At 36.5% G+C, this 15,692-nt stretch overlaps 1 protein-coding gene across 4 annotated transcripts in view; it reads left to right on the top strand.

The window, feature by feature from the left end:
* The window catches only part of nsl1 (non-specific lethal 1), a 337,743-nt gene that overhangs the window by 271,296 nt on the left and 50,755 nt on the right, over positions 1-15,692 (top strand). For all 4 annotated transcript variants that reach the window (XM_067156327.2, XM_067156326.2, XM_067156329.2 and 1 more), the window contains 2 exons: positions 3,065-3,172; positions 3,254-3,344. In XM_067156327.2, the coding sequence (XP_067012428.2) occupies positions 3,065-3,172; positions 3,254-3,344 (199 nt within the window). The remainder of the gene's footprint in view (positions 1-3,064; positions 3,173-3,253; positions 3,345-15,692) is intronic.

Genomic DNA, 15,692 nt, shown 5'->3' with positions numbered 1-15,692 from the left:
TGATCACAGCTGTGTTTCGAGTTTCCACGGAAATATTCACTGGTGCTGTTGATTGGTGATGCCATCTGTCGACCCATTTACAGAATTACAAGAGAAAACAAGAAGCGTGGCATTCCATGAATGAGGGGCTCCTTTTGCCACTTCGCTAGCTAGAACTGCAGCTTATAAATCTTTTCCATACTACACCAATATAATACATCAACATCATATTCATGAAATATGTTGCGATTATCACGATTTCGTCTAAATTATGCTGTCATTGAAAATGCCATCAATGAAGTGATAGGTAATTTCAGTTCAGAAGGAAAGTCAAGTTATCTAAAGGGAATATGTTCCACGTAATTGTGATAGTTTATTCTACTGGCAAACCGTGCAGAAAGGAAACTAGTCACTGGTGCTCTGATTGCAGAATGCCCTGCTGGTTACTGGAATGTTTCAAATTTTATCATACGCAAGCTATGGGTACATATGGCTCTATATATTTTACATAGTTTCTATAAATTATAATGTGATATTCCTTAAATAAACCTGGAAAATATAAATATTTGTGACATTCTTTACACTCGGCTCTCAATTTGCCAAAATCGGATCAACCGCATTGCGGCTTAACTACGATATCAAAAGTACTACAAGTGCACGAGTGTTAGGAGTTACAGTAATACAGAATTACAATGCGGAAACAGTAAAATTAGGTAGTCGCAATATTTTTCTTTGCCTTACTAGTTGCAAAGAAAAGTGCTGTTTATTTTTTTCATTTATTGTGATAAGTGCTACTTTTACTGCAACGTATTGGGTAAGTTAGTAAAAAACAATATATTAGTATCATTTCTTATCATTTTAACTGTACTTTCAGTACGCATGTTCTATTTTTAATTTTTTGCGGGTCAACCGCGATTTAACTTATCTGGGAAACCTAAACCCTACATTATCCTGCTTAATCAAGAGTTGAGTGTACTTATAAAACTTCCTTGATACTCATATTTTTAGAATTAGGTAACAGATTTTACACATGTTCATAATTATTGTTTTTAAAATGGTGTGAAATGTGCCCAGAAAGAAAAGCATGGAATTCTGGATAAAAATTGACTCTGACTAGGTGTTACTCTGTAGGTGCAATTTTTGTATTTGTTCACTTCAGCTTGCATATATGTAAACGTAAAACCTTTTCATTCTGCCAACACAATTTCAATATAAATATTACACTAAAACATACCTGTAAAAAGAAAAAAAAATTAAAAAATTATTAAACAAGGAATAAATACACTTGTTTAATGTGTCTTTCCTCACAGTTATTGCTATTAATATAGCAGGTGAGATCGTTAATAAAGTGTTTAATGTCTTGTAACTCGGGCCAATATAGGTAATTTTTTGGGGAGAAGTGGGTTTAAAACGTGATAAAAGCAGTCCAATCATAACAATTGTTGTACTCACCAATGTACCTAACAAATAATAATGTTACTGATTTTACGTCCCCACTTTTACAATATTCGGAGGAGCCAAACAAAACATGCTATGTGTTAATAAAATAATTGAGACAACGAACATAATAAATTAAACATGTTGATAATAAAATTTATCACTGCCATACCTGTAAATGTGGCAAACTTTCCTTATTGTTTTCTTTTTTTTTTACTCTACCGGGCGAGTTGGCCGTGCGCGTAGAGGCGCGCGGCTGTGAGCTTGCATCCGGGAGATCATGGGTTCGAGCCCCACTATCGGCAGCCCTGAAGATGGTTTTCTGTGGTTTCCCATTTTCACACCAGGCAAATGCTGGGGCTGTACCTTAAGGCCACGGCCGCTTCCTTCCAACTCCTAGGCCTTTCCTATCCCATCGTCGCCATAAGACCTATCTGTGTCGGTACGACGTAATGCGACTAGCAAAATATTTTTATTATTTCCGTTGGAACTTCTGGCATTATCCGGCCACATGATAGCATACCTAACCTGAAAAGGTCTGGCTTTCAACAATTGCAGTTATCCAAAGAATGCTTCCAGTCACTATGTATTACATTCGGAAGTACAACCCGTAACATATGCCAGTTACCAGCTGGCGCGTTGGCACGCTTTCTACAGCGCGGCTTTATTCAGGAGTGGCTTCTGCTTCATATACACCAACTAGGAATATTAGAGACCATCTCCAGACACCATTTGCAAATAGATTCTCGCTGTTTGGACTCCATAGTCGGGAATTCTCGGGAACAAATCTATTTTTAAAAGTTTCAAATAGACGGGATCTCTATTCTCAAATGCTCTTGATCAAAGAGTACGAGTGCTCTCGATGACAGTGCATGGCTTACGAGATGCAAGACCTAGCGAGACAGCAGTGAAGATGACGTCATTTGAAATGACGGCGCACCACCGGTAGCGGGGAAGTTGGCGGCACAAGATGACAATAATTCAAATGAAAGCAGTGATCACTTTTACTACTGCTCAATTGATGGAGACAAATGACTGGCCATGAAGTGTTTTTGTATTAATATTGCATGATACGATACACTTATCCCTTTTCTCTACGGGGTCGAGTATGATGTGAGACAAATCTTCATAGTGAGTTCTTACGACTGGGTGCCCTTTCTGACGTCAGTCTCATCGCGAATTAGCGAGATGAAATGAATGACGTGATGTAAGAGTATCTAAAACTGACTATATTTACTTTATTTGTTCCTAAAAATCATGTGTTCACCACCTATTGTCTATAAATTTAGAAATACTGCCTTCTGACAAAAATAGCCAGTAAAACTCAGATTACATTCATAAGTTTGTTAAGGATTAGTGTAGAATGTTACATGTACAATTTATAGCTCTTTATAGTCTAGAAGTCGTGTTCACTGTACAAAATTTGAGAATATCACATATTGGTCTCCTCCTTACGTGGGGAAAAGGAATGTGGGTGTAACACGCGAATAAATGCAGTAGTACTTTTTGTAATTCTTAAGTTCAGAAAGTATCCCCTTTCCTCCAGAAAACTGGGAAATATTGTAGAATTATGATACTTCCTACTATTTATCTGATCTGATTTAACTTTGTTATATTTTTCTATTGATTATATAATTTCTTTTTCCAGGAGGAAAAGAGAAAATTCTTATGACATAGACAATATAGTCATACCTTACAGCATAGCTGCTTCAACAAGGGTTGAGAAATTACAGTATAAGGAAATTCCCACACCTAAGTAAGTTAAACTGATTTTTTGAGAATTTTTGTCAACAGTGGCTGAGTAAGAATTTTATCATTGTTTTCCCTTTCATTCCAGATGGAGGGTTTGTGAATATAGCATAGATACCCCTCTGAAATTGGACTTGAAGAATAATGGTGTGGTCCGGAGATCTAGTCAAGAGAGTGATGTAAGTTGTCTGTTGTAAAAATAAGTTGTAGTTGTCTAATTATTTAGAACTCAAAGTGGCTTGAAAGTCAAATATTAACAGGCATTAAATTATTTGTTCTTCACACACGCGTGCACGCGCGCACACACACACACAAATGAATTTGTTTGCCCATACCCAGCTTGCTGGAGCAGAGAATTTACCAAGCTGTCTAGACATTTTTGACATAGTCTTGCACTTCCAAATTAGCCGGTCTACATGTGTTCTTTTTTGCCAAGTGTGTCATTCAAATGAATGTAGCATCCTGTGATTGATAGGTTTGAGTTCTGATGCAAATGAAAATGATAAAATGCGAGTGAAAATTTACGTTGAAATTGAAATCAATTTGAAATAACAGTGCTTCCTCCTTCACAGTAACTCAAGATTTCAGGCATTTTTCATTGATATATAGTTATTACAACTAGCTGTTCATTATTTTGAAAATTCCTTATCAGGTTTTAGGATAATGCTGGCATAACCTCTTAACTGGGTATTATTGATGTGCTTGGTGTAACCTGCGCAGTGTATTTTTTCAGCAGATTGTTGTTACACGGCAGGATAGGCAGAAAAGTTAGTAATATACTTAATGTGATTCATCTGTGATACAAAAAGTAAAAGAAAGGAGTTTTAATTAATTTTAATGTTAGAGAAATGTTTAACCATTTTTACGTTAACTGCAAGGTCATTCACCTGGTTGGAATTTGAGAGGTTGGCCCATATTTTACAGCCAAAAGTTGAAACAAATAAAAGCAAGGGGTATTTATAAATATCATATCATGCATGTGACATTCTCAGACGTGCCAAGTCTCCCGATTTAAGCGGGAGACTCCCTATTTTTCATCTTTCCTCCCGATCGCCGGGACGGATCTCCCGATTTTCTGAGCAGTATCAGTAATTTTCGTATTATTTTAAACACCGGCGGATTTCCTCATCTTATCGATATATGGCTGAGTATGGTTGGTCAGTAGTAGTTCTAACAATGATACCAGATGGCAGTACGGACCACGGTGGCCGGTCATGTGCTCCTCTTTGGTCTATAATATACAGTCATTCTCTTTGCAAGCGAGTCAAGTGTGTAATCTAACCTCAGTAGTAGCGCGCCATAGTCGTCTACCCGGGCCAGGACCTGCAGAAGTGACCGTGTTGTGTCTTAATATATTTTTTAGCCAAAATGTCAAAAAAGAAATACAGTAAAACCTCGATAATTCGAAGTCGTTGGGACTCAAAAATCGGACTTCGAATTACGTGATTTCGAATTAACCACCAATTCGCAATTCAGAAGTACCAACCCTCGCTGCGTTACAAAATATTCTAAGGCCCATTAAAAGGAAGAAAAAGCACGATTCAAAGACGAGAAATCTATGCTGGCTCCCATGTGCAAGTACTTTATTCATTGAATTACTATACTGTAAGCATTTTAGATGCCTTGTATTTACACAGAAAGTGCCCGATGTCCTTAAAATCGAACTTTCCGATGACTATCCTTGTACGATTTCCCGCCATGGCACTTATCTTGTACTTCAGAAATGTAAACACTTGCCGCGTTACAAAGTATTTTAAGACTCATTAATACATGCAATCACCTCGATTCACGGTTTAAACCTTTCAAATGCCATGGGAAAAAACTATTTCCAACATGTATCCAACAAGGTGCATTTACAATGTTCAAATAATGCACTTGGGTAAATAACTTACAAACTTAACCTCACGCAACGAAAGAAAAATATCACACAATTCAAAGACGGGGATAAATTATGCTGGTTCCCCTGTGCAAATGCATTATTTTTTGGATTTCTGTACTGTTTGCATTTTTAGATGCTTTGTACTGGCGTGGAAAGTTCCCGACGCCCATTACATTGTGGCTTATCGATTTTTCCTATGACAAGGGGATAAAGTTGCTCGCTTCCATGTGCATTGCAACGCACTACAATGACCCCCATCCCTCACACTTGTACAATTCTCCGGCTGGCACTTCCTCCTTTAAAACCATATGATCGTTTGGGCTCGCATTAAAATAAAGTAATGCAGTTTCATCGGCAATGACAATATTGTTCGGTGCCTACGAATTTATTATATGAGCCACGTTTTTTTAAAATTATTATTATTTCCGTCAACTGTCAGCATCGCCAGTGTTCACGGATTCTGTTTTCCCGCACACTGCCCGTTGCGTGATATTACGGCGTTCCTTAAAAGTTTGAATACAAAACAATTCCGATTTCATTCAACTTAGTAATCATGAAGCGCACTGTAGATCCACCGAAGTGAGTGTAAATGCGGAAAGCTACGGTACCACTCGACGTTCCGGAACACGCGTTCTATTATGACGCGGATAAATTTCGAGTTGAAATTACTCTGTAACATACTACTGTTTTAAAATGTAAAGGCATTTTCGAATTAAAAGTCTAAATTTCGGTAATGGGGCCGACATTGTACTTCGAATTACGAATTATCCGTATTTCGAATTAAACCATTTAAATAACATTCAAAACTGTATCTCATGTTTCCGGGAACGAGACCTTCTTCGAATTAGGCGGGGTTTTGAATTAACCGATTTCGAATTATCGAGGTTCTACTGTATGATGCAGTGTTTAAAATTGCTTATAGGGAAGAGCTTCCGTGTTTGAGTGAATCCAGGAAGGGACCAAAGTTCACATTCTGTACTATATGTAGGTGTGATTTTTCAGTTGCACATGGCGGGAAGTGCGATATACTCAAGCATATGCAAAAGAAAATACATAACGAGAGTGTCCAGTGTGTAGAGAGAAACCAGAAACTGAACTTTTCATGTAAAAACTAAAATGTAAATCCTGTGGCTAATGCCGAGGTGTCATTTACGTCATTTTTGGAGAACATAACCTGCCTGTAAATTGGTGCCGATCACAGTACCTTTGTTTCGCAAAATGTTTCCTGATTCGAAAATCGCTAAACGATATGGGTTTGCTAGAATGAAAACAGCGGCTATCATTACAGAAATGTGCATGGAAGAAAGGGTGAAAATTGTATCACATTTGCAGGTGAATGCATTTTCTGTTGCTACTGATGGTAGCAATAAAATCGACTTGAAAATACATCCCATTGTTGTAGCATTTTTTAGGCCTGAACTCGATGAAATTCAGAGGTGTCTACTCTCTGTGCCTAATTTAGAAGTGGGTGCTACTGGAGCAAACATTGTCAATCTTTTGCTGTCAACTTTTTGGGAATTCCGCATTCCATTAGAAAACTGCCTAGCTCTTGGTACTGATAATGCTCCAGTAATGGTAGAATTAGAGAATGGTGTGGCAGGATGTTTGCAGCGGGAAAATCGTAACATAATCATCTTAGGCTGCTCTTGTCACCTAATTAATCTTGCTACAGAGAATGGTGTGGTGTGCTTGCCTGTAAATGTAGGTGAACGTATGATTGATACATTTTATTATCTGGAAAGGAGTGCAGAGAGGAAAGAAAAATTCAGAGAATTTCATACTTTACACAACACAGAGATCAGGAAAATTCTGAAGCATGTGCTTATTCGATGGTTATCACTAAGTAGGTGATTAGATAGGAGTTTGTTGCAGTGGGACCCTTTGGTTCCTTTATTCAGGAGTGAAATTGTGAGAAAGGATTCTCAAATGGAACTTCGAAGACTTACAAAATTCCGAAGCACAGTCTAAATGCAGATGCGTCTTGTTTGTCTGAAAAGGTGAAGCATTGTCATAACATTTCACCCACACTCCTCAGTTAAAAGGAAAACCCAGTCGTCAGTTTCACTAAAAAAAAAATGAATCTACTGATGACACTAACAGCCATGCATTGTCACATGAAGAACAACTGTTCGTGTTCCTTTCATCAAATTTACATAAATCTTTTTGCCTTTTTCTCTCAAGTTTTATGGATATCTTTGAGAATCCAAACGTAGCTCTTCAGTCAAGTATGCCGCACATCCGCTTATTGAGGTCGGTTTTTGGAGGAACTATTGAAGAATGTGATGGCAAGGTTTGTGAAACCACACGTTATTAGGAGCTCCTCTTCTCTCCTTGATGTAGATTATCGTACTCCAGCAAATCTAAACAACTATGTGATCTGATGATAGGGAACTCTGCGTTTGTTTTAGTGAACAGTTTGAAGTCGGAGGAAAAGTGCATATTCCTTAAGTGTGTTAGAAAGTGTTTCTCTTCATGTGACTATATGGTACACACATTTCCGTTGCAGATGAAGTTTTAATTAATGCAGTAGTTGCAAATATTTCTGCTATAAGTAAGGCATCATTTTCTAGCCTTAGATTTTTCATTAACAAATTTCCGAACATTCTGACTAGTGAAACGGAACATTTAGATAAAGAAACATATTCTGCACTCTCAGCTGTAACTTTCAGCTCGAAGAAACAGACCTGGTGAAAGGAAGAATTGATGTTTAATGGGCATTGGTAGGTCAGATAAAATCAGCTGGTGGTGTACTTAAATATGACAGTCTCTCTACAGTGATGCTTGCTATTTTATCAATTCCATATAGCAATGCAGAATATGAAAGGATTTTTAGCAGTCACAAAGACAAAAACACAGTTCAGATCCTTGCTGTCTGAACAAACTTTGGAGAGTTTTTTTAACTGTAAAGTCATGTCAGCAAGGCAAGTGCTTTAAGCAAAAATTTAGTTCCGAATTTCTGAAGAGAGCTAAGTCAGCTACGGGTTTTTTGAACAACAATTAGTTGTAATGTGAACACCATGTTGAAGGATGAGATGTCACATGTCTGTACAGTTCAGGTATGTCCAGTATTTAGTATTCACATATAAATGATGAAAAAAATATATATGTAGACCAAATAGAATTGTTAATGTACTGCATTATGATGAATTAGTACATGTTCTGCCATCAGTGATGTGTCGTAATACGTCGCGATTCGCTGCCAGAATTTTTACTTTTGAAAGTTGGCATGTCTGCATTTTGAACCATTTTTCATGAACTGCAAGGTCATTTACCTGGTTGAAATTTGAGTGTTTTGTTCATATGTTAGCACCTAAAATTAAAACAAATAAAAGAAAGGAATATTTACGAATTACAAATCATACTGGTGACATTGTGAAAGATTTTACTTTAACTTCACGGTCAGTTATGTCATTTACCTCACTAGAACTGCAGTGATTTGTCTCAGAGATAATTTTTGAAAACTAAGGGGTTGCGATACTTTACCGTTTTGAGAAGTACATACTGTTTTCTGGCTTGTGAATTATCCCCTGCAGCATTAGAAGTCCAATTGGAGTTTTATCTCGGTTGGATTTGTATCCACCCAATCTCTCGCTCGTGACCGTGGTTTCAAATTTGGATGAGCTTCTAAAAACTGTTCAGCACACACATTGGTCTGTTCGGCAATAAGTTGAAACATCATCACTGTTCAAAATATTCCAACAGATTGGATTCATCGTCGAAGTCCTCATTTGCATCACTAGCACCAGAAAATATGAATTTCTGACGTGAAACACCACGCGGCAGGAAAGGTTGAAACATGTCTATCACTTCGCCTTCATCCGATTTGACATGTTGTTCACCTTGTTCTTCATTCTCATTCTCTGAACCACTTTCACTATCAGACTTGCCTTCATCTGTATCAAACCACTCTTCTTTGGATTTCTGAGAAGATAAGTAGTCACAATCATTCTCTGAGTGTTGAATAATCTAGTCTTCTTCGATCGTTTCGAACTTACGCTTTGAACTAGATGCTGCCATATTTGGCTTTCTGCGGACAAGTAGCACCGCACAGTTGTAAAATAAAAAGAAAGAAGCTTCAAGGAGCATGACGTGGTATTTGCTGCCATTGTGCGGGAAAAGCGTCAATTAAGACGACAATACACGACACGGCAAAGTAGCTCGTCATACCCAGGAGATATCAACAAATTAATCTAAAAAGCCACCTAATCGATACTTTATTTCTTTTGCCTTTGGCAAACTTAAAAATACATTAACAAACACAGTACATGTTTCGACCACTTAGTGGTCATCTTCAGCTGTATATAAAAATCTTAGATGATAACAATTTAAAAGTAAGCACATTGGATCTTAAAACTATATCCCATGGGAATCCAAAAACTATTGTTCTAGATGCTTTAAATGAATTGGAAGATGGGGGGGGGGGGATTTATGTGAATGATACTTAAATTACAGTATCGTTCACAATTATGTTTAAAAAACTTAAATGATGAAAAACATATTTAAAATACTTAAAAGCGTCTATGGTAAAATTCTTTTTGATAAAATTAGGTGGCGTGACTAAAAAGTTCGTGTTTGTAATAATTGCGCCGTTCCCGCGTCCAGGCATGGACACAAGAGATCCTGACTAGCTCTAAATTCAATTAATCCGTGACTGAGTTTTACGGGTGTTAGTTCCGTAATAGGAGAACGTCCAGGTCGATTAATGGAAGTTTCTAACTAACGCAGAAAGACGTCTCTTACTCGTATCTAGTTAGATACCATGCTCTTATTAGCTCTTACAGAAATTGTCGTCGTTTGAAACTACTACAGTCTTACAACTAATTCTTATTCTAAGAACACAGAGAAAGAGTGTTTAGGTTTCACTATTCCATATTTATTTTAAATATTAAGTCAAATATTCAAGAAAATTATCTCAAATTTTTACCAATGAAATAGTTCTTGAAATGAGTGACTCACTGTCAACCCTATAGTCTATATCCGTTGCACCGCTCCCGCGTCCAGGTGGGATGCACAGTTTCCAGACTAGCTCTTAATTATAATTTCATCTGCCAAATGTTACTGGGTTGTGAGTTCCGCGTGAGAAAGAACACCACTGGCTTACGGTAGATCCCAACCTACGTAGATGAACGTCTTCAACACGCTATCGGTCGATTACCGTATTTGTATGATACCGCATTTTATCGTAAAAATCAGATTACCATAGCTTGTCAAGGATTTCGTACATGTCATCGTCATAATCGCAATCAGAAATATTCATGGTAAGCTTATATCAAATCTTATTCTAAGTAGACATTGAAAGAATTAAAATGTTTCTACTACTCAGCTTTATTCATAAATTGGTCTAAGAATGAGTTGAAATTAGAATAAAATGTCTTGAAAAATTATTCACACTGTAGTTGGTTTCCTACGCAATCAGTCTCTAAATGATGTACTTATGTTGCATCGGAGAAACTAGGTTTAGGAAAACCTCTAATAAATAAATGAACTCAGGCCTCCTTCATCTGAATTCTAGTCCTGGCCTATCGAAGAATTATGTCCTAACTAAGTAGTATTCAAGGGAATTAAATGAAAAGAAAAATGAATTATATAATTAAGAAGAATTATTCAACATGATTGTAAAAATTGGATGCATCCTTAAGGTTTAAATAAAACAAACTATACTTCCTACTATATACAATGTCCAAGTTAGGTTTGAATTGAAAATGTGAAAACGCAAAGAAGGTGGCCAATAATTAATCAATTACTTAATTAATTAGTTAATTAAGATCTGGAATCTTTCCATATTAAGCTAAGTTGCTTCTCAAAATAACCAAAATCCAATTGTGTGGACCTACATTCACATATAATTAAAGAAATGTATATCACTCGGCAGAACACTTCACATTAATGTCCGCACAGTAGAAAAATCGTGTAGGAAAATTAATGTCAGTTCATTAGGGAATTTTTCTAGTTAAGGCTTCGAATTTCTTTCATGTTTCATATTTCGTTTTTCAGTAACCTCCACATAAGCAAATCTAAGTCCACCTTAAGTCGTAAGCAATTCTCAAATTAATTTCATTGTAAGATTCATGTGACTAAAATCATTCAATTATTATTTTAATTCATGGTTGAAATTCAATTAAAGTGCGTATATGACTTAATATAGCATTACCATGTGTATATAATTAATCTTCCAACGAATAATACCATAGGTAGGAAAAATTAACACATAGGAAGACTAACTTCATCTAAAATCCACATATGAAAGACTAAGTTACCAGTGATGGGTTAAGTTGCTCCCATAAAATCACAAGTTAAATTGCCGTCTGTGGGAATGCATGAAAACAATCGTAGGTATGTCAGTGAAGGCCTAAATATTGATGTAGGTGGCCTCTCGGCTCTTCTGATGATCCTACTTACTCAATTAATTCTATTTTGATGGCATTAAGATCGTATCCTAATCTGTATAATATATATTAGGGAATCAAATAGCAATTGAAAACAGTGTGCTTCAATACCTATACCTTAGCATGTGCAACCTACACATACTACCATCTCTCGAAGAATACTATGACCAACTTCCTAAATATCAATAACTATCACCATCAAAATATACTATCCACTCATATACTTATTATATTCACCATTTAACATTTCAATTCTCACGTAGCATTCACAATAAAAGCACTTGTTTCATCAAAATGCGCCACATATGTGCCATAACCTACACATATATAAATCATTATCATTACTCTCATAGTATCAAAGATCAACACATCGTAACCTTTAAATTGCGCCACTATATTTTATCGTAACACTCCCTAAATACGATCTTTACGCATATTATTTGTTAAAGCCATCACGCATATGAATATCAACTTCCTCTTAATATTCTAACACTTCACTGACAGCAAATTATGAAAGATATCAATCACTTCTCCCCTATTATATTGACAAACTTACGAACGGCATTCACTGGTATTTTAACGCCTATGTCTGGGATTTACGGTATCTTCAGATGAATACCTATCTCCTTATAAGTACACTCGTATATTAACTACGCACACACAAAATACTATGACCAAAAGAATAAGACTTTCTACTTACGACACGACTCAAGTGGAGACTTAACTTTGCTTATCAGAGACTGACTTCCATCTCGCTGCTGATCGTCATGGGATGGTAGGCCTCGCTCCATGGTTTGGCTTAAGTAATCGGGTACATCTCGTCATCACAGCTGATTACTTCCCTCCTGGATCATCCATCTCGTGAAGCGTCACCATAGCCAGAGTAGTCTTTGCCTCAGCTTCTTAGAACATCATGACGGTCTTCATTGCGTCAAGGACAGAAAAACATAAAGCATTAGTTGATTTACACATGCTGAAAACGGCTCAGTAGTGCTAATGCGAAAATATATTTGTTTCCTGGTCCGTCTAATTCGTTTATATGAACTCTAATTATTGTCTTATTTCCGCTGCCTCGCTCGCCAAATCGATGTGAGATTTACGTGCTTTTAGAATTGCACTCTATTTTTCCTTTAATTCAGCTCTCTTAACTTCTTGCAGTATCGGGCAAAGAAAATGTTCCGAGCCCAACCGTGACGTAATACAAGTCCAACTTGACGTTTCTTAACAGCTGGTCTTTAATCTTGCGTATACGTCAATCACAGCTGACGTTTAGCAGGTTATCGTAGATTTGATCTTATCTTCAATAACTGATCAAATAATCTGATAAGTATTGGTTTCTTTATGCGATGCCGTCTTACTTCGATGCCGTGCTGAATTGAGATTTTTTTTAATGGAAGCCTTCATTTTCAATAATCGATTTAAATAATCCGCTCTCGTCATTCTTTCGCACCGCCTTCTAAAAGTGGTTCTTTCCGTGATTGCCGGTTGAACTTATTGCCTCTTCAGCTCGTACCGCTACTAATTATTTTGATTCTTTAATGGCTGGAGCGCCATTTTTGTTCCAAATACGGCAACTATAGAACAGTGAAATGGCACACCGTCAACAACATTTCGGAAAAATTACATCTTCCGAATTCATCCTAAATAAAGTGTCTTCTCGGATCATATTATTTCCTTTCATAAGCCCATTGATCTCCAAAATCATAAATTATTAGAATAAATTCTATGTAACATCTGGGAAACTTTTGAAAAAGCTATGTTTTCCTTCGTATACAACTCACTTACAAAGCTGGGCGATAACAAAATAAATGAATGTGAATACAGATAACGGTATTTACATGTGCCATACTGGCAAGAAAACAAACATTAAAACCAAGTATACTAAGAATATAGGATGCATCCTCAAAGAAGAAGAATAAAAATTGTATTAACTACTATTTACAGTATTTCTAGTGATACTCTCTTGAGAAAATAAAGAAACGCTAGTAGAATTGCCGAGTTAATGTTCAGTCAAGAAATGGAGTTCAAGTTGTCTGAATCAATTATTCTTGGGATAAGCATTAGATTCTGTTAGTTACCACCTATTCCTTACTCTATAAACTGTCACATTACTAAATTTTCACCGACTGTTTGTCTAGATGCAGGTTTAAAATTCTCAATAAAGGCTATCACAAAGCTCTTTTTCCTTTGATGTGACAAGTACTCTCTTGTATGTTTTACATTTTAAACATTCACTTCCGCCTACTTAGTTGCCTCTTAGAAGCTCATATTTCCTTGTGTCACACACCATAAGCTAAGCTTCGTCCATTGTAAGTCATAATCACCCTACAAGTAACGTTATCACAAGGTTTAATTTATGAAGGTAATATGACCTTAGCTTATTGATTATCAGACTACGTGCGTACATGGTTGCAAAAAAAAAACGTCACCACACATATCATATGTAGCTATCATAACACATACTATCAACGGAAAATCTACTTGGTCAGATGACACTATCTCCGACTAAAAAAAACAAAAAAAAAACAATAATTCTCCCTTGAAAATCTATGTCACCAGTGATCAGCCTATTAGGTTGAAATTTATCCAGAAATAAAGTTATACACCGTGAGAGTTTTCAAGATCATCCTAAGTAAATCAGTGAAGGCTCAAATCTTATCTTGAGTACATATATGATTCTCTAGGTAATCCTAACATGGATAAAAAACATTGCACTACTCGTCTCGAGATCATATCCTAAGCTATGTACAATGCGTATGATCCAGAATTATTACATGGAATTGGCGAGAATTCTGTGACACTCTCCGAAACATCATTTGAAATGACTAGATCTCACTTCGCACAACTATGACTATTTCTCTCTCGAAGAAAACAATAAATACCGCCATCATAATTCATTAACATCCTTATATCATATCTACGACGTGTTAATTAATACTCATATTTCATATATAACAACTCTTTCACTTCATCATATGTAAATCACTACCTTAACTTGCACATCAATGTGCCGTGACATTCATAAAATGCCTACTTTATTTTCTACTGTCATAGTGCCAAATTTAACATGAACTTGGAGTAGTCTACTGCCATATTCCTTCATAAAACACATCCTATATACGATCTCGAACTGATTGACATTGATTAAGTTAGGACACACAGGTATTAATGCCAACTTCACTCTTCACTCAACACTGGTAATAATAATAACTCTAGCTATCTCTCCTCACATATCACTGGAAAACATTACGATCGGAAAATCACTTGGTAACCACGCCTACAAGTGGAATTGACATACCATATGGATGAATACCTACTTCCAATCACATCAGCTAGACGTTTATCTACGCACAGTCTTCGCACAAAACAAACATCAACATGCAATAAAAGAAATAATATACTCTTACTTACGAAAACGACTTAGATAATGGACTTAGCTTTGCTGAAGATGGTCTCGATGTTTCCTCATCTCCGGTCATCTGAGATTAGGATCTCGTCATCTGGTTCCTCCACAAGTGGTCGGGTACATCGTAGCTTCTCAACACTGATCACTGGTCATCCGGGACAGCTAACATCGTATTGCCTCGTCAGGATCCAAGCAGCATTGCCTTGCTTCCTTACAGACCCATGGTGAAGACTCGTGCGTATGAAACAGAACAATAATAGAATATTTGATTCATTGCTGACATCTTCCAATTAATATATCTCTTGCGTTGCTCAGATTGCATAGACTTCGTTAGGGTACAGTTGATCCAATAAACTAGTTCCAAATCGACTAGGACAGATGTTCTGTATATATTCCAATTTGAAAATAAATTTCTTTCCGCTATCTTTTTGTTGGCGTAAATGCACTCAACAACTGATCAGTAGGTGTCCTTCAACATTAAACAGTATCGGGAAAATTTTATTGAAGCCCTGCGCCACTTCGTGACGTAGTTCTACTGTAGTCTATTTATCTTTTTTTTTTTTTTTTTTTTTTTTTTTTTTTTTTTTTTTTTTTTTTTTTACGTATTTAATCTTCCGCGCAACGATTTAATCTTGATATCAGCTGATTGGCGTGTAGTCGCGAATTATCTTTCGTTTCCAACTTATAATCTTTAGCTCCGCTGGATAATCCCTTTCAATCTAGTCTTGAGTCTTCTTACAGCTTCGAGTTCAGATTATATAATAAGTGATGAGCACATTTTTCTTGAATAATGGTTTTAAATAATGTCCATTTGTCATTTTTTTCAGCGCCTTCTATACGCGGTTGTTTCCGTAAT

The sequence above is a fragment of the Anabrus simplex genome, chromosome 12, assembly GCF_040414725.1.
Source record: "Anabrus simplex isolate iqAnaSimp1 chromosome 12, ASM4041472v1, whole genome shotgun sequence".
Lineage (NCBI taxonomy): Eukaryota > Metazoa > Arthropoda > Insecta > Orthoptera > Tettigoniidae > Anabrus > Anabrus simplex.
This window is presented reverse-complemented; position numbering and strand designations above follow the sequence as displayed.